At 47.3% G+C, this 19,794-nt stretch overlaps 1 protein-coding gene across 2 annotated transcripts in view; it reads left to right on the top strand.

The window, feature by feature from the left end:
* Positions 1 to 317: 317 nt before the first annotated feature.
* LOC131219020 (protein TRIGALACTOSYLDIACYLGLYCEROL 5, chloroplastic-like) overlaps positions 318 to 19,794 on the top strand; it is a 67,276-nt gene continuing 47,799 nt past the window's right edge. Inside the window, exons 1-2 of one of the 2 annotated variants that reach the window (XM_058213985.1) lie at positions 318 to 384; positions 477 to 521. In XM_058213985.1, coding sequence (XP_058069968.1) covers positions 364 to 384; positions 477 to 521 — 66 coding nt within the window. In that variant the 5' untranslated portion in view covers positions 318 to 363. The remainder of the gene's footprint in view (positions 385 to 476; positions 522 to 19,794) is intronic. The other variant, XM_058213983.1, reaches the window with a different exon arrangement.

The following is a 19,794-nucleotide window of genomic DNA, read 5'->3' as shown; positions in this document are numbered from 1 at the left end:
ATTGGATTGTCCCATGTTTCCAAACTTACGGACTCAAAATCTGCTGGGCTTTGCCTCAGGTTCATATCACTCAGTTGATACTTTTTAATGCCTAAAAGAAAGCAACTGGAAGTACTATAAGCCCTTTGATACAACTAATTGTTGGATCCCTTCCCTTTTCTGATAATCAGAAAGTAAATAAGATTTAAATATTGAAAAGATGGTTTGAACCTCTGGGCCCCTGACTTTTGCAAGTCATACTTGCTAATTTAGGCTGTGATATCTTGTATTTATTCTTATTTATTTGAAAGCCCCTTGTTTTTATATACGTACATTGCAGAGAGGAAGTTTCTTCACCAACCATAACCATGCTCACAAACTTCAATGGTACCGGTGTGGGATTTGGTATGCATATACATATAATGTGGCATTTGGCAAATTTGCAGTCTGGAGTAGCCCTTGGAAGTAAATTCTGGTACTCAATTTTCCCCTTGCAGGTTTTGGCATTGGCTGTGGTTTTGGAATGGGATGGGGCTTTGGAGGTCTGTTAATTTCTTAGTCCGCTGCAATCTTTAATCTCAGACATGAAAATCATTTATTAAATTACTATTTTCGCACTAATGAGTTGCATGGACAAGAAAAGCCATTTACTCGAAACCATAGTTCGAGAACTCATTAACTCAACTCGAAACTTGGCCGACTCAACTCGACCTGATGAGATTTCAAGCTCTCTCTCTAAAAAACTTGATCGGGAGCTAGAGGTGGTCTGAAATCAACAAGACTCGTTGAGTCGGCTCAACAACCTGACCAACTTAACCAAATCAGCAGACTAGTTCGAGGCTTTTAATAATAAAAAGATAATGCAACCCTCAAGAATTCAACCTGCATCAGTATGTTGAAGTGCAACACTGTTACCAGTGTTTCACAAGAAGCATCTATGCTTGTTGGTGGATAAATTTGTTTATGTAATAAGATCTAGATATTTATTCACACCGATTGTATTTTTCAATTTTATTTTATTTTATTTTTATTTTATTATTTTTTAAAGAGATAACTGAAATTTCACACTGTTTGTATTCTTCAATTATATATTTATAATATCGAGTCCACTCATTTAAAGTCTTTCAGCCTCCCCAAACCAATCGGACGCAAAGTTGTGTCGAGTTTTTGAACTACGCTAAGAACAAATCCAATAGTTTTGTCCTGCACACAGCCCATTGCTCTGAATGTATTTTGATATGACAAGAGTCTTTCAGCTTTCTCAAAGGCGTTATCCACTATTGTGGCTTTGAACGCTAATGGAACTGACACCCCCGAACATTGAACTCTTAGAAATGCTTTTAGTATGTCTTTCTTGACTTCTGATGTAGCCAATTTACCCTGTTTGTTAGGTTTTTCCATTTCATTTCTTTTTAAGATGTGATCTTCAGATTCTTAAAAAAACTGGGGCAGCAGCCAAGTTGGGTACTCGAATGGGGGTGGGGATAAGGGATTCTACTACCCCAAAGGAAATAGTTTAACATGATCATATTTATGAGTTCTTACCAGTTCCTGACATACCCATATGCATATCCTGAGAATTTAGACTTTTTTAGGATTCACCATACCTCGTGCCGTATCCATGCCCAAACTTGGGTAACATAGCTTGTATGTACCAGGTGATTGCAAAAGTAGCTTCGGTAAGTGCACATGCTTGTGCAATAAAGCTCGCGTACATGCCACACATGTGCCAGCATGGCACATAGGTGCGAGATCCAATCCCTCCATTAGGTTGGTATGACCTCATACATGTTTCCCCAAAAATTTAATCTGGTCCAATAGGATGTGGGCCCCAATATTGGAAATAAGTGAATTGGTTAGAACCTGGAAGTTTTTCAGAGATGCACATTTGCTTAATTGTTTTTAAGACTGCAGCCCATCTGACCAGTGGATCAACCTGATTCCTGGGCTAGAGCGTCAATTCAGTGGTGCCATTCTGATGGATGGATTGGATCTTGGAACTATTGTGCCATGCTGGCACATGTGTGACATGTACATGAGCTGTATTGCACATGCGTGTGAGCTTCTTGCAAAAGAGAGAACAAAGAAATACTATGATAAATTTAGAAGTCAGAATCACTGTTAATCTTTTCATTTAGCTAAATGTTGTTGCATAAGCTATGCCGTCATATCTATTTGTATATTCAGCTATTCTTCTAGTTGTAAATGAATTAAAGCCCTTCCATAGATGCATATGCTTCTATATTTCTCATTATATTCATCTATAATTCGAAGGCCATTGACTGCCTATTACATCATAATAAAAGCCCTTAAATAGTGTCCAGACTCGAAAATATCTCCGTAGCTCTGGGCCTTCATCTCTTTTAGTCTCCACCCTTGGATCTGCTTTAAGGTCGAGTCCTAAGGCTATATTACAAGGCAAAAATAAGTTAGAGTCGGGATCCTCTGTTATCTGGTCAACAGGGATTTCAAATTACCCTAATGGTTTGATGTCCGAAGCTTTATTTATTTTATATTTTTTTATATTTTTTTTAAATTTTAAGTGAGCGGTGACGTGGACTAATGATGATTAAGATAACAGGAAATTCATGTTGACCAGATAACAGAGGATCCCGACTCTAAATAGCTTCTGTTGAGAGCCAAAAATAGGCATTGTGTCAGCTTGCTGCAGACAGAACCTCCTAGAAGTCAAACATAAACCAAATGGGTTTTTTTAGAAGGGAACCGCCCCAAGTTACTGTGGTACCATGTAGATGTGGGGCCCACATGATACATTGACAAAATCCATCCATCATATGTGTCAGTGCATGTTACTTCCAGGTCCCTAAAATCAGGCTGATCCATGAATCAGGCAGCCAACAACTGGGAAGTAACATGGATCAGGTGGGTCCCTATGTCAGGGGTAGGTGCTCCCTCTCACTGTCTCCTGTGTTGTGGTTCACTTGAGTATTAGATCAAGCTGATGTTTGGCACGTGGGAATAATATGAGTTAGACATATCTAACGGATGGTTTAAATGGCCCCTTCATACATCACGTGGGCCCCACATATGCCCCGTACCACCGCATGGTTACGGTGGTACCGTTATGATCACTTGAGCGCACCTCTTTTAGAAAATCCAATGTGGGCCCCATATAATTCAAGAAAGATATGTATTTACTCCCGTTATTAAAACAACGACACTCACCTTTGGTGCCCCTAGAATGCTGAAGTGAGATCATCATCAGCAAGACGACATGAGGCAGATACCTTTGTCTCTCAAGCGCCTGATAAATAAATTTAAGGCTTCTTTGGTGGCGATTTTAGAACCCATGCTCAATGATTCTAGTAGAGTTCGGATAGGGCTGAAGCTGGGTTTCCACTCCTCCTTGTCTAATGCCACTGAGGGACGAAAGGTGTGGCTCTTCCACAACTTCTGCTCTCTCTAGATAGGGTGGCTGCCTCCTCTCGAATGCTCTCCTGCTTGGTTTCTTTCCACGGCTCCACCAACAGTTACCTGCTTTCCTTTGTCTATGCAAAGTGCTCTAGGGGGCAGCGCACTTTACACTGGGACCTCTTAGCCTTGGTAGTGGGTCTCTCTTCACCTTGGCTTGTGGCGGGGGATTTCAACACTTTCCTGGACTCTTCTAAGCGAAGAGGTTCTGACCCTTTTGACTCTAGAAGTGTTGTAGACTTTCAGGACGGCGGGGCTGTCGGACATGGGCTTTACTGGCAGTAGGTTTACGTGGTACAATAATCAGAGTGGTCGGGCGAGAAGTTGGGCGAGATTGGACAAGGTGTGTTGTAACTCGTCTTGGGTGGGGTTGTTCCCTACTTCTCAAGTTAAGCATTTTCCTAGACTCAATTTTGCGCCTATCCTGGTCTCAATTCCGACGACTAATTGCTCGTTCCCGGAGCCCTTCAAATTCCAGAGAATGTGGCTGGGCCACTCCTCTTTCCAAAATTTGGTCCAATCGTCCTGGAAATCAGATTTGGTGGGTGACCCCCTCTTCACATTGCAAAGAAAATTGCGAAGCGTTAAGACGGCTTTGAAAGCTTGGAACAAGGATGTGTTTGGTAATGTGTTCCAAAACATCAAGCTTGCGGAAGTGGAGGTGGCGCACGCGGAGGAGGCCACAATTTCTTCTGCCTCTCAGGGCAACCTAAAGGCCGTGGAGGAGGCAAAGGCGAAACTAGCTGCGCTCTGTCTGAAGAGGTTTTCTAGAAGCAGAAATCCAGGTGTAGCTAGTTGAAGGAGGGAGACCGTAACACGAGCTTCTTCTATAACATGGCATCGGATAGGGCCAGGAGAGCTTCCATCCAGGATATCAAACTACCTAGTGGCCAGGTCGTCTCGAGCCAAACGTCCATCAAGCAGGCAGCCATTGAGTATTTTTCTGGCCTGCTGTTGACTAAGCAGATTCCTTTGGATGAGGAGATCCTCATGACCATCCCCTCGGCTATCTCTGCCGACGACAACAACGAGCTGTTGAAGGAGCCTTCCTATGATGAGGTTCACGCGGCGGTCAAAGCCATCCCTCCCGATGGGGCCCCTGGCTCGGATGGTTTTACGGGAGCCTTTTTCCAAGGTTGCCGGGATACTATTAGCCAAGACATTGCCCAAGCTGCCATTGCCTTCTTCAAGGGAGGGTAACTTCCGAGGGCGTTCATGGCCACTCTCATCTGTCTAATCCCTAAATCAGCGAACCCCAAAAAATTTGTTGATTTCAGGCCTATTAGTTTATGTAATTGCATCTGCAAAATTTTTTTCCAAACTAATCATTGACCGACTTCGCAGGATTCTGCCCAAGATTGTTTCCCCTGAGCAGGGCACCTTTGTTACTGGCAGGGCCATTGCGGAAAATTGTGCTCTTACCCAAGAACTCTTCAGGGACATTGATAAGAAAGTCAGAGGGGGTAACATCCTTATGAAGCTGAATATGGAGAGGGCGTACGATCATCTAGATTGGGGGTTCCTGAAAGCAGTCCTTCACAGGTTCGACTTTGATCCTATCTGGGTTAACCTGGTCAAAAAATGTTAGGCTACCCCCTGCTTCTCGATTCTCATTAATGAGGAACCCTGTGGTTTTTTCAAGTCAACAAGGGGGCTTTGCCAGGGGGATCCTATCTCCCCGAGCCTCTTCATTTTAGCCTCAGAAGTTCTCAGCAAAGGCCTCGGATTTCTGTTCAGAAACTGCCATCCTTTCACCACTCGCAGATCCTACCCGCCCATCTCCCACCAACTTTTTGTTGATGACACCCTATTATTTGCGAACGGGGGGAGTTCTACATTGAAGAAGATTACTGAATTTCTGAGGGGTTACCAGTCAGCGTCTGGCCAGAAAATTAACTGCAACAAGAGCTTCTTCGTCCCATCCTCCTCCCTATCTCGGGCCCGCCTGAGTGCTGTCCAAAGGATCTTTGGATTCATCAAGGGGTCAGCCCCTTTTATATACTTGGGCATCCCAATATTCAAGGGGAGACCCCTTATAGCCTACTACCGCCCCCTGTTGGAGAATTTCTAGCGGAGGATTTCAGGGTAGAAGATGAAATTGCTATCTCAAGCGAGTTGGACAACTCTAATTAACCACGTGCTGAATAGCATCCCGATTCATGTTTTGACAGCCTCCGATATCCCGTTAACTATGTTGAGGGACCTTGATAAAGCGTGCACAAATTTTTTCTGGGGTTGGGAGGGAACCCGTCGTCGTTTCCACTAGCTTAGATGGGGCCAAATATCTCGCTCAAAGGAGGAGGGAGGCCTTGGAATCAAGAACCTTGTGGATATGATGGCAGCATTCAGAATGAAATTAGCTTGGAGCGTCATCTAAGCTGATACGTCCAGCTATTGGGCTCCTTTGTCAGGGCCAAATATGCAATGGACGTGGCCATCATGGACGGGTCATGTCGCCACCTTCATGCGTCGCCGATTTGAAAGAGAATATGCTCTTTCCTGCCTCTTGTCTCAACCAAGTCGAGGTGGATTGTGGGCATAGGCGACCTGGATTTTTAGGATGACCAATGGTCAGATCTGGGCCCTCTGTCTCCCTTTCGTCTTCACCCGCCCCTCCCTCAGATGTTGAAAGTAGCTGACCTCATTGGCCCTCGAGTTAAACCATGACCGAGCGCGAGCCCTCCTTCCAGTGGACATTGTGGAGCATATCATGGAGGAAGGAACTTGCACCTCTCCTGAGCCTGATAGGTTGATCTGGATTCAATCCTCCTCAGGTGATTTCAAGATCAAATCGGCCTGGGAGTCTCTCAGATCGGTTGGTGCTCCACTTCCCTGGTCCAGATGGGTTTGGCACCCCCTTATTCCCTTCAAAATCTCTCTCTATTCACTTGGAGAATCATCCATGATGCAGTCCCAGTGGACTCCAAGACTCAAAATAAAGGGATTCAGATGGTGTCAAAGTGCGTGTGTTGTCCACCTCCTCACAAGCCCGGTATTGAGTCTATTGACCACCCTTTCCCCCTTTGGCACTGCAGCTGCCCATGTTTGGCATCATTTTCAGCCCTTCTTCAAGATTTACAACAACTCACAGCTTTCAACGTTGGCCAGAGGTTCCTTGTGGTGGGCCCCCTTCTCCTTGCTCTCGCCGAATCGTTTCTTCCTCCTTCGACCCCTCCTCCCGCCCTTCATTTTCTGGGAGATATGGCTGGAGAGAAACAGGGCCATATTCGAGGACTCCATCTTCTCACCCCACAGAGTGGTTGCTCGGGTCCACCGATTGATTGCACTGACGGGCCATTCCCTCCCCCTCCCTAGGTACCTCAACAGGAATTTCAACTCCCTATTAGCCCACTTGCAAATATTGCCCCTGGCTAAAAAGTGTAGCTCCCCTTCTATCGTCAAATGGTGTAGGCCAAGAGAGGGCTGGGTTAAAATTAACGTGGATAGTTCAACTTTGGGGAACCCAGGCCCATCGGGCGGGGGAGGCCTGGGCAGAGACTATGACGGGAATTTCTTATTTGCTTTCTCTTTTGGTTATGGCTTAGGGTCCAACACTCGAGCTGAGTTACGCGCCATTTGGGAGGGTCTCTCGATTTGTGCAAGGTTAGGTTTCTCAAGGATTGAGGTGGCCAGCGACTCCAAGTCATGTGCAGAAATTCTCTCCAACCAGGCCTCGCCAGCCTGGCATCTGCAATCTTAGTGTGCCAGAATCAGAGCTCTGAGGGATTCCCTAATGTTTACTCTCCTTCACACGCCTAGGGAGGCTAATGCCGTGGCCGACAACCTGGCAAGGGTAGGCGGTGGTTCTCAGGCTTCAGTTTTCTTCAATTCACAATCTGATCTGCCCCACGTTGCTAAAGGCCTGTTGTTTTTGGATAAGGTAGGATTAGGATATCTGAGGGAGACTTAACTCCTCTCTACACGATAGGTGAGGCATGGACCATTTTGTGATGCCCACCCGAAATATCTGTATATCCCCCGGCCCCTGTGCAGCTTTTTATACAATCGTTTCTTGAAAAAAAATAAAAAAAAATAAAATATAAAAAAAAAGTTGTTCGACCGGCCAAAAAAAAGAAATAAAGAAAAAAGATGACCAACAGGCCTCAATTTCTGTGTGTCGACTCCTCTTTTCTCCAATTTGTAACACAACCTTAAGGGAACACCTTATGTTTCTCTTTTGATGGCTTATTACGTATTCGTCGGCATTTGGCCTGGCATAGATCAGGTCAAAGAAATTCATTTTGTACAAGTAAAATGACAGAATGCAGGTACTGTCACCACTTCACCACGGAAAAAGAGAGAAAAAAGAACTGGAAAATGTTGAAGTTTCTTGAGTTCTTCGCCAGTGAGTAGTGGTCTTGGGGCTGACATCTTAGCTCAAACAGAACATGCTTAGTGCTTCAAGCTTGAGGTTGGATGCTCCATCTTATCTTGCACAACAAAAGATTAGGGTGGGAGTATAGATGTCATCTGGGCAAGCAGTAATCCCAGAAGTTTGTATAGTTCTATAAGAGGGGGAAAAAGGCTTAAAAGATAAAATTTACACTTGCTAACATTTTCAAATAGACTCTTCCCCGCTGTTCCAATCCACTCCTGCTTCCCTTCATGCTTTGTGTAGCGAAGGATGGATCATCATTCAAAGAAGTAAAGCTCTAGTGGCAGCAGATCATGGTACTGTAAAGGTTCAGAAGAATGCACAAGCAGTATCACTGTACACATCTTAAAGAATTATTAGTGCATCTGTATCTTCTTTTGCATTTTTTTTTTTTTTTTGGAGAAGTAAGAAGAAAAAAAGAAAATAAAATCTACTTTCATTTCTGCCCTTTCATCTCCAGCCGCGCGCCGATTCTCCCTCTCAAGTCTCTCAAGCTCTCCCTCTCCGCTCGCTCTTCCTCCCTCTCCCTCTCCCTCTCGCGCGCCCTCTCCCTCCCTCTCCCTCCCTCTCTCTGCCTCTCCATCTCCCTCTCCCTCTCCGCTCGCTCTCCCTCTCCGCTCGCTCTCCATCTCATTCTCCCTCTTCCTCTCCCTCTCCCTCTCCCTCTCCCTCTCAAAATCCTAGTCATCTCTCTCTCTCTCTCTCTCTCTCTCTCTCCCCTCGGTCCTCTGCTGCAGTTCGGCCTTCCTCTGCTCGTGAATCTTCGATTCTCAAGTATGATGTAAACCTTTCCCCTTCTTGCTGTTACTTTCTGCAATTTGGAATACCTGATTAGGGATTTGCTTTGTCGAATCCCGAATTAGGGATTTGCATTGTCGAATCCTATTTTTGGGATTTGCAATGTTGAAACCCTTTTTGGGTTTAGCATGCGTTTGTTCCCAGGTATATTGTCAAATAGTTTCCAGTTGCGATTATCTGGTTCGTCCTCCTAGACCCTTGTATGCCTGCACAGAAAGAAAACAAAGGAGACCCTGGCTCGAGCAGGGGACCCTCCGATGCCAAAGTCAGGCCTGGACTCGGGGTCTCAAAGTATTGGAAGGTTTTTAGGAGGGATTTGTTTCGTACCTCTCAAGGTGACAAGGGTCCTCCTTTTATAGCTGCTGGGTCTTCTCGGGTCCTCCTGATATTGAGCGCGGGATCTTCTCCTGGTATCACGGAGATAGGATCGTGCCCATCTTGAGCCATCATCCGATCCCGTGAGCTTCGTGGGAGATCTTATCCCAAGATATCCGGAATGATATCTGCCTAGCGACGGTCGGTCTTGCAAGGCGGTCCGCCCGACACATGCCCGGAACGCTGATAAGTCGTTCGAACCGACTCAACCATTGTCTCGGTTTAGCGAACCATGCCTCGGATTTGACGCATCCTTCGGCGACCCGAGGTATCAAGTCCGAGTCCCGAGGCATTAAGTCCGAGTCTTCGGACTTGTATTTTTGCCCCCAACAGTAAGCCCCCTTACTCCGTGTGTTTCATATGACACTGAGGAGTAGCGAGTTTGGAGTCGGTTCGTAACTCAGTCCGAGATGAGTCGTGATCATTAAATGCATTCCATGAGGCCTTTGATGGGGGACGGTTCAGCTTCTGACATCGCATGCGCCGTCAGCCGTCAAATCACACATCCCGCCAATGAGGATTGGACACGTAGCGAAGGTATTATTATTGCCAGTTGACGTGCGCCACGTGTCGAGCGAGGGAATCGATGCAGGCGTCGAATCATTTCCTCATTAATTGTCTCCGCCGTATGGCGACCTTATATAACGTCAGGGGCCCCGCACTTTAAACTTTTACTGCTCTTGCCATTCCCGCTCCGCATTTTCTTTAGGGTTTACATAGCCTTTCGTCTCCTTCCTTTTCTTTTTCTTTACCGTCGGTGCCTCTTTCCGCCATCTCCGTTTTCCTTTCTCCCTCCGGTGAGTTTCTCCTTCCTCTTTATTTGGTAATAATGGCGGATAGGAGTTCTCAAAGTCCCCAGGGGGGGCTTCCAGAGACGAAGGCGAAGCGCAACGTTTTTGGAACGTTGCGGAATCGCCTTCCTTACTGACGGAGACGCCAACGCTGCTTGTCTACCGGAGAGAGTCACCGAAGCTCCGGCGGAGCGTCCAGCTTCCGTCGTTCCTTCTCGGGGCGGGTCGTCTCTATTAACCCGCCCGGGAAGGCCTAACTTGCCAAGGGATATGGAGGAGGATGAGGAGGAAGAAGATGAAGTTTTAATCGCCGAAGGAACCCCTGATCTTGCTCCTGTTAGTGAGTCGGCGCAGGCCGAATCTGAAGAAGGATCTTTGGAAGATTTAAGCGGTCCGTTTACCTGATTCTTGACTGAGACTGACTTGGAATGAATCCGAGTCGGATACCATATTCCCGAGTCGGTCATCACCTATCTTCCCCGTCCAAATGATTTATCACCCTCCTGCTGGGGCGATCGCGATTTACCAAGTGTCGATGCAATGCGGCTTGCGTCTGCCCCGGCCATCGTCCGGGAGTTTTGTCTCGCATAAAGATTGCCCCGGGGCAAGATAGTCCCGAATGGGTGGAGGAACTTACTCGGATGTGCGGTGTTGTGGTGAGATGGAACGCCACCACTTACGGCGGAAATTTCTCCACTCGTTCAGTGCGGTAAATCCGAACTACCACGGCTTCTACGTCTTGCGCTTGGCGAGGCGGAGGCGGTTCCCCGATAACCGACCCTCCCACTTCCAACAAACACTTTGGAGAGAGCGTTGGTTTTGGGCATGTGGTCCTGGGAGACGGATGAGTCCGGGTCCCACGAGGCTCGTGTCCTCGGGCTTTCCAAAGAGCAGGGTGACTTTGGTTTTTTTTTTTTTTTTTTTTTTTTATAATACCACGAAGGCGGAAACTTATGTTTGGCGGATATTCAAGAAGAAGCCAAGCTCGGCGACCGCCTCGGCTCGGATCAAAGAGTTGAAGTCGTTGGATCCTGGGGACAAGTCTTGGAAGGTGCTTCTACAGCCGGAGCGCCTTCACCTTGCAGGTCTGGACTCGGAAGTTACAGGTAATTAAGAACGAATCTTCTGAATTTTCCAAATTTCCCCCGACTTACTTCGCCTTACTCTCCCCCTCCTTTTTTTATTTTTGCAGATCTGCCCGAAGCTCGTCCCAACCTAAGGATTGTCCCCGAACCGGAGATGACTGGAGCTCGTCCTGCCCTTAGACCAGTCACGAAGTTGAAGGCCCCTCTCGGTCGGTTCTTCTTTGAGCCTCGGCCACGAAGAGGCAAAGGGTGCGCGGAAGGAGAAAGAGCGGCGAGCTCTTACGCCCCTCCGGTCGTCGTGATTCCCGCCGGACGAAAGGGCGGAAGAGACGGCGATCGCTGCCTCCAGGCGGCACCTGACTCGGCACGCGTTGAGGCAGCGGTGCGAGTCGGGAAGAAGAGCAGGGCGCGACCTCAAGGGGGAGGAAGAGACGAGGCTGCGTCCTCCCAGGGGAAGAGACGAACCGGAGGGGCCGTCAATCCTGCGGCAAGTGGTGTCGGGGATGGTTCCTTGGGCCCTGGCCCATGGGTGTGAAAGAGAGTTCGTGAAACTCTACAACGCCCCGTCGTCGCAGACCGTCAGCCACGCTGCCAGCAAGGAGCTATCCTCAACTCATCGGCTGCAGGCTCTTCTGTCTGAGGCCGAGATCCGGTTCGGCGTCCTGACAGGCGAGGCGTCCCTTGCTCGGAAAGCTGCCGAAGACGCGAGGGCAGAGGCGGCTTCTTCCAGAAGGGCCCTGGACGAAGCGAGGGCAGAGGTCGCTCAGGCACTGGTTCGACTCTCCAAAGCCGAAGAGGAGAATCAGCGAGTTCTGGCAGTCCATGCTTCGTGCGCGGATGACTTAGCTCGGGCTAAGCTTGAGGCGGCGGAGCGCATTCAGCAGGCCGAGGAGAAGACTCGGGAGGCCGAGACGGCTAGGGACCAAGCCGTCCAAGCATTCCTTGAGTCGGCGGAGTTCGAGGATGAAAGGGATCGCCTGTTCCAGAGCGGATATCTGGAATGCGTGAAGGATATAAAGAAGTCTTTTCCTGACCTTGACCTTTCAGAAATCGAAGGCGGGGCAGCCTCAGAGTCCGAGAATCCGGACGCCGCAGCTGAAGGCACAACTGCCGGGGACGGGGCCTTTAATATGTATATATTTTTTTGCTCAGATGTATTAGGTTGCTTTTGTACTTACACATATTCGGACGAATGAAAAAGAAAAGCATGTCTTTATTCATTTGACTCGGCTTTACTCTTCCTCAGGGTCTTTAAACATCAAATAGCAAGCTAAGGATAGTAGACCTTGAGGTGTTCAGCGTTCCATGGATGAGGCAATGACTGTCCGTTTAGGTCTTCTAGCCGATATGTTCCTGGTCTAATGGTGCCCGAGACGATATAGGGTCCTTCCCAATTGGGTCCCAGTGTACCCGACCCAAACTCCTTAGTGTTGGAAAACACTTTCCGAAGAACCATATCTCCCCTTCGGAATCTTCTAATCTTAACTCGGGTATTGTAGAACCGAGTCACTTGTCGTTGTCGAGCCTCCGTGCGCAGCCTCGCCCTTTCCCTTTGTTCGTCCAGAAGGTCGAGTCCGAGTGCAAGGAGTTCTTCATTCTCTTCCGCATTGAATAAGGTGATTCGAGCCGAAGGTAATCCGATTTCGACGGGAGTGACTGCTTCTGAGCCGTAAGCGAGTGAAAACGGAGTTTCTCTGTGGCCGTTCGGGTTGTAGTTCGGTAAGCCCAAAGAATTTTGGGGAGCTCCTTGGCCCATGCTCCTTTGGCCCGGCCAAGCTTGGTCGAAGATGTTGCTTGATAATCTTGTTAACCGCCTCGACTTGTCCGTTGGTTTGAGGGTGATGCGGTGATGAATAAATATTCCTGATTCCGAGGTTCTTGCACATCTCACAAAGCTCCTATTATCAAATTGCCTTCCATTGTCTGTGACATGGTACGAGGTACTCCGAATCGGCAGATAATGTTTTTCCATACAAACTCGATGATCTTCGCTCGGTTATTTTGGCTAATGGTTCGCCTCGGCCCACTTCGTAAAATAGTCCACTGCTACCACGACAAACTGGTATGCCCTTTTCCCATAGGGAGCGGTCCTATGAGGTCGATGCCCCATTGTGCGAAAGGCCAGGGACCAGTCGTCAGTGCCTCGGGTGCTTGCCTCGGAATTGCCGCAAACCGTTGGCATCTGTCGCATTTTTGAACGAGCTCACGAGCGTCGTGTTGGATAGTGGGCCGGTAGTATCCCTGTCGTAAGACCTTGTAGGCGAGGGATCGCCCTCCAGTGGTTTCCGCAGATTCCTTCATGAATTTCCCGTAACACATAGTTTGCCTCGGTGGGTTTGAGCGCAGCAACGGGGCGTAGTATCCTTTCTTATAAAGGGTCCCGTTGAGTATGGTGTAACGGGAAGCTCGGATCTTAATTCGTCGGGCCTCGGTGCGATCCTCTGGCAACTTTCCTTCGTCAAGGAATTGGCGGATTGGATCAATCCAGGATGGTTCCGAGTCGATTGTATTGACGGCCTCGCTAATTGGCTCGTCTATACTTGGTTTATCGACGTATTCGACAGGGACGGACCAGGGTATATCGTCTTCTTCGGCCGAGGCGAGCTTTGCTAGCAAATCGGCTTTGCTGTTTTCCGTACGAGGTATCCGAGTTACACGACAGAATTGAAATCTGTTGATAAGTTCTTTCGCTTTCTCCATATAAGCCCTTAGCCGGTCTTTCCGTGTCTGGTATACACCGGTAACTTGGTTAACAACCAACTGAGAGTCGCTGAAAACGCTTAGGTGCGTGACCTCCATGCTAGCGGCGAGTCGGAGGCCGAGTAGCAACGCTTCATATTCCGCCGTATTGTTCGACGCTTGAAATCCAAGTCGTAAGGCATACTGTATATAGGTGTGATCGGGGGTTTCCAGCACTACCCCAGCCCCACTGGCCTTCGAGTTGGAAGAACCGTCGACATATAGATTCCATGGAATAGGGCAAAGGGAAGCGGTTGAGGTCGGAGCTGCACCGTCCTTCGGTGTATCATTTGCTGAAAGTTCGGCTGAAGATGTTCCCTCGGCGATAAAATCAGCTACGGCTTGCCCTTTGATTGCTGCCTTTGGTCGATATTGAATATCAAACTCACTCAGCTCGATAGCCCATTTGGTGAGTCGGCAGGAAGCTTCTGGTTTCTGCAAGCGAAGCGGAAGGTTGGTCATTACAATGATGGTGTGGGCATGGAATACGGCCTAAGTCGCCGAGAGGAAGTTATTAAAGCCAAGGCCACTTTTTCCAAGCTTGGGTATCTCGTTTCTGCTGGCAATAACGCTTTGCTGACGTAGTAAACCGGTAGTTGCTTTCCTTCGGATTCTCGTATCAAAGCCGAGCTAACCGCTGCCTCGGATACAGCTAGATAGAGGAGCAACGACTCCCCCGGTTCAGGTTTTGATAAGAGAGGTGCAGAACCGAGATATAATTTTAATTGCTGGAATGCTGCTTCACATTCTTCCGTCCAACCCATCGCTTGTCTTCCTTTCAATTGTTTGAAGAAAGGGAGACACTTATCCGTTGCTCTGGACAGGAACCGATTGAGTGCTGCGACTCGTCCGGCTAATCTTTGGGCGTCCTTAATGGTTTTGGGGGATTCCATATCAATCAGAGCCTTTATCTTCTCAGGGTTTGCCTCTATTCCTCGCTGACTGACTAAGAAACCGAGGAATTTTCCGGAGCCTACTCCAAAAGCACATTTACTTGGATTTAGCTTCATCCGAAACTCGTAGGATTAGAAACATTTCTTCCAAAACATACACATGATCCGCCGCGTGTATGCTCTTGACAAGCATGTCGTCGATGTATACTTCCATGGTTCGGCCAATAAGTAGAGCAAAGATTTTGTTAACTAACCTTTGATAAGTTGCACCGGCATTCTTCAGACCAAATGGCATCACTCGGTAACAATAAAGGCCTTTGTCGGTGACAAAGGTAGTTTTTGATTTATCTGTTGGATGCATTGCAATTTGATTATACCCTGAATATGCGTCCGGCTGTGCTATCTACTAGCTGGTCTATCCTCGGAAGCGGAAAGCTATCTTTGGGGCGGGCTTTATTCAAGTCGGTATAATCAATACAGACTCGCCACTTCCCGTTGAATTTCTTTACAAGCACGACATTCGCGACCCACTCCGGATAGTGTATTTCTTCTATGAAATTAGCCTGGAGGAGTTTGTTGACTTCTTCTTCGATGATGGCGTATCGTTCGGGGCCGAGCGGTCGTCGCTTCTGTCGGATCGGTCGATATGACGGATCGGCGTTAAGTCGGTGAGTCACCACGGAGGGGTCGATCCCTTGCATATCTTCATGATTCCAAGCGAATACGTCGGCGTACTTTCGGAGCAGGGCGATCAGCTTTTCTCTCAAAGGGGACTGCAGAGATGAGCCAATTCGTACTGTCTTGGATCCATCTGTCTCGACCAAGGGGACCGAGACAAGATCCTCGACCGGCTGTCCTCGTTCATAATTCTCGCCCGAGGGTCCAACGATTCGATTGTTAATATGTTGGTCGGATTCTTGTCGGCGGCTCCTTTTACGGCTATCATGTAACATCGCCTCGCGTCTTGTTGGTCTCCTTTAACAATTCCGACTCCTGACTCGGTCGGGAATTTCATTGTAAGATGGTATGTGGATACCACGGCCTGGAGGAGACTCAATGAAGGTCGGCCGAGTATCGCGTTGTATACCGAGGGTTGATCGACGACCAGGAAGTCAACCATCATCGTCGTCTGATGTGGGGCAGTGCCAGCAGTGAGTGGTAATGAGACAGTCCCCTCGGGCAATACTTGTCCTCCGGAAAAACCGATCAATGGGGTCCGATCCGGGCGGTACGCGGAACGTTCGATCCCCATTTTTTGGAATGCTTTAGTAAATAACACGTCTGCAGATGACCCCGTATCGACGAGTATCCGAAACACTTTTCGGTTAGCGATCGCCAAGGAGACGATCGGCGCATCATCGTGGGGGTGATGGATACCTCGGGCGTCTTCTTCAGTGAACGATATGCAATACCTTTCTCTTTTCTTTTCCTTTGATGGCCGATCTATAATCATGAGCTCGGACTGAGGCTGACTGAGTTTTCGTGCGTGATTCCTTCGCGCGTTGTTTGAGTCGCCCCCACATTGTGGACCGCCGATAATCGTCCGAATTTCTTCCATAGGCTGACTCTCGGTCGGGCGCGCCTCGGATGCCCCAGCTTTGACCATATGTTCTCCGAGTCGGCCGTCTTTTATGAGTCGTTCGATTTCTTCTTTTAAGTGACGGCAATCACTTGTGTTATGCCCGTGATCGCGGTGATAATGGCAGTACTTATCCTTGTTCCGCCGATTAGGATTACTCCTGAGCTTACTGGGCCAGCTAACAAAGCCTTCGTGTTTTATTTCCATCAGTACCTCTTCCCGAGTCTTATTCAGGGGAGTGTATATGGAAAATTTTCGATCCGGCCGTTTTCCTGACCTTCGCTCGTCACGCGCTTGATCCTCTTTGCGTTTCCTTCCCCCGGCCGAGTCGGCTTCTTTTTTGGCCGACTCTTTGGCTGAGGTTTTAGTTTCACGCAGGATTCGCGCTTCCTCAGCGTTGGCATATTTATCGGACCGTGTCATAAACTCTGCCAGAGTATCGGGCGGAGTTTTGTCTAGAGATGCCAGGAATGGCTTATCCCTAACTCCTTGCATGAGTGCATTGAGGGCCGTTTCTTCCGAATGTTTTCGAACTTGAAGGGATTCGAAATTAAAACGCTTGATGTAATCTTTCAATAGCTCTCCCTGCTTCTGGACTAGGTTATTCAGATGTGCAGGGGGCTTTAATTTTTTCTTTCCGCCGATGAAGTTGGTGAGGAAGGCGTTGCTCAGCTCAACGAATGAACTGATGGACTTTGGCTTCAGCTGTTTGAACCACAGTCGAGCTACATCAGTCAATGTAAGAGAAAAGGCCCGACACATTACTGCATCCGAGGCATCATGGAGTTCCATATAGGTTCTGAAGCACTCAATATGCTCGGTCGGGTCAGTCTTGCCGGTGAAAGGAGTGATTTGAGGTAATCGAAATCTCTCGGGCAATCGGGCTTTCATTACCGAGTCCACAAAGGGGGACGCTTTCGCTTCGGACCCGGTTGAATATACGTTCCGGCCGTGCTTTATGTCTGCCATCTCTTTTGCCATCTCTTCCCGCACTTCTTTTTTGAAATTTTGAATGTCGGCTTTCCAAGGTTCGCTGCTTTCTGCCGTGCCTTCCATGGAAGGGCGATTGCGCCTTCTTCGTTCTATTTCGTGCCGAAGATCAGTCGGGAGGGAGGCGTTGGCTGAATGCGCTGGAGATGGTTCTGACCCGCCTTGAGGTTGGCTCGGCCGGAAAGATCGCGGCGCGGAAGGTTGAGGATCAACCGCCGCCGTTGGAACGCCTGTCTCCCCTTGAAGATGCGGGAGTGGGTGCATTTGCTGCTACATTCGTTCCAGCATCTGCTTCATCGTATTCATATCGGAGCGGTTTCCTGAACCTCCTTGTCCAACCGCCCATCGTCGCGACCCGTTGATTGTTGCTGTTGTTAGGTGGGTTTTGGGCTGGGGGAACGGCGATTGGACCGGGTGGCCTGTAATCGCGTTCTCATTCAAATCTTCTTAGGACCGTCCTTCTAGTCATCACCATTGGACTCAGTATAGAGATACGAGATGGCTTTTTGCACTTTCCCACAGACGGCGCCGTTGATGCGATTATCTGGTTCGTCCTCCTAGACCCTTGTATGCCTGCACAGAAAGAAAACAAAGGAGACCCTGGCTCGAGCAGGGGACCCTCCGATGCCAAAGTCAGGCCTGGACTCGGGGTCTCAAAGTATTGGAAGGTTTTTAGGAAGGATTTGTTTCGTACCTCTCAAGGTGACAAGGGTCCTCCTTTTATAGCTGCTGGGTCTTCTCGGGTCCTCCTGATATTGAGCGCGGGATCTTCTCCTGGTATCACGGAGATAGGATCGTGCCCATCTTGAGCCATCATCCGATCCCGTGAGCTTCGGGGTCGGAGATCTTATCCCAAGATATCCGGGATGAGATCTGACCTAGCGACGGTCGGTCTTGCAAGGCGGTCCGCCCGACATATGCCCGGAACGCTGATAAGTCGTTCGAACCGACTCAACCATTGTCTCGGTTTAGCGAACCATGCCTCGGATTTGACGCATCCTTCGGCGACCCGAGGTATCAAGTCCGAGTCCCGAGGCATTAAGTCCGAGTCTTCGGACTTGTATTTTTGCCCCCAACAGTTTATATGAACAATAAATTTATCCCATATGCCAATTAAAAAGTTTGAAAACATTGCTAAGGTCCTATGCCAGGACAGAAAGCTGGCCGCTGCAGAGCATGTTGTTGTATAATCTCATGAGCCCCGTTTGTGCAGGCCAAGTGATTGGGTGTGCACATGGGGTGTTCGATGAAATTCCTAAGAGGAATTTGATCGATTGGATTGCACTTGTTTCAATCATTATATTCAGCAAGTGTACTGAATAACTCCTATTGCTCGGTGGAAAAGTGAGCCTATTAAAAATGCTTATGACTATGGATGTGCAATTTGGCCATAAATGCTAAGCCATTTGCAATTTCAGTGCATCACATATGATTGCTTTATTTTTCCATTCGATTTCATTTTGACTTGATTCATGATTTTTTTTGCTCAGTTTTAGTACTTCATTGCTTTGAAAGCATTGCTGGAATTTTTTGTTGTTGTCAATGTGGTGGCATGTTGCCTGGTTTAAGGATTTAATTTATGGATCTTGGGCCCTTCATTTGCATTTAAGAATAATCAATTGTCCTATTTGTCTTGTGGGTTTGAGATCTGATGGATCTGATGGTTTGAGAATCTTTTACATTACTCGAATATATTCAATGCAGGTGCAGATGTAAGTAAATCTCCTACCATAGATGCCTTAATTGGCTATCAAATCCTTTTAGCCTAGACTTCCCCTTTGTTTAAATGATCACTTGTAATATTAATGAAAAGTCAATATGAAAAATGGCTGAAATCGGATTCTTGATAAATTCCTGCATTGATTGTGTTTGTTGAAATTACTGTGAGCTGGCCCATCATCTTCCCACCAGCTATTTTGTTGTTGATGATTCTCCATGTATAAGATTATCTGATTTGTCAATTTCAGTTTCGAAACTTCTGCTAATTTTCATTCGGATAGTTTGGATAAAATTCCATATTGTAAAACAACATTCCTATTTTGATGGGGTTGTTTACTTGTTGCTTGTGAGTTAGGTACATAAAATGCATCATGTTGTGGAGCTCTTCATCTGCTTGACAGACTTCATTGAATTGAGTATGTCTAACATAGGCAGAAAGTAATTTCACACGAGATATTATACAATGCACGGGCTGAAATTTGTACAGTGATGTGTTTTCTATATAAATGGGGTTAAGGGTTCAGCGGTCCAAACTGTTTGTACAATGCCCGAGTTGAAATTTGTACAGTGATGGATTTCTGTACGTTTCTACTGAAACTGAAATAGAGATAACAATGTTTATCTAATGTTGAAAGTGCGTGTGTTATAACTTTGTTTTCTTCTCCTTAATGAGCATGTGATTCCAGTGGCTGATTCTTCTGAGGTAGATTATAGTTCCCAAGGAAAGGTATTACTCAACCTTCTACACATTTATAGGCTTTTGAAACATGTTATTATTTTATTCCACCTTGTTTTCTTCTCCTTATGTTTTAATGTTTTAACTTCTAGGACCATGTTCATTTAGAAGCAGGGAACTGGCAACTTCTCATCCATGTATACATAAAGGTCCATTCACATGCATGCAAAATAAAAAATAAAAAAACACATATATGCATACATTTTTTTTTTCCTATTAGAAAACCTATTCTGAATTGTTGTTTGGAAGCAATTCTCTTTTTATTTGTTATGTTTGAAGGAGTTGTTGATTGTCTACTTGTTG

The sequence above is a fragment of the Magnolia sinica genome, chromosome 11, assembly GCF_029962835.1.
Source record: "Magnolia sinica isolate HGM2019 chromosome 11, MsV1, whole genome shotgun sequence".
Lineage (NCBI taxonomy): Eukaryota > Viridiplantae > Streptophyta > Magnoliopsida > Magnoliales > Magnoliaceae > Magnolia > Magnolia sinica.
This window is presented reverse-complemented; position numbering and strand designations above follow the sequence as displayed.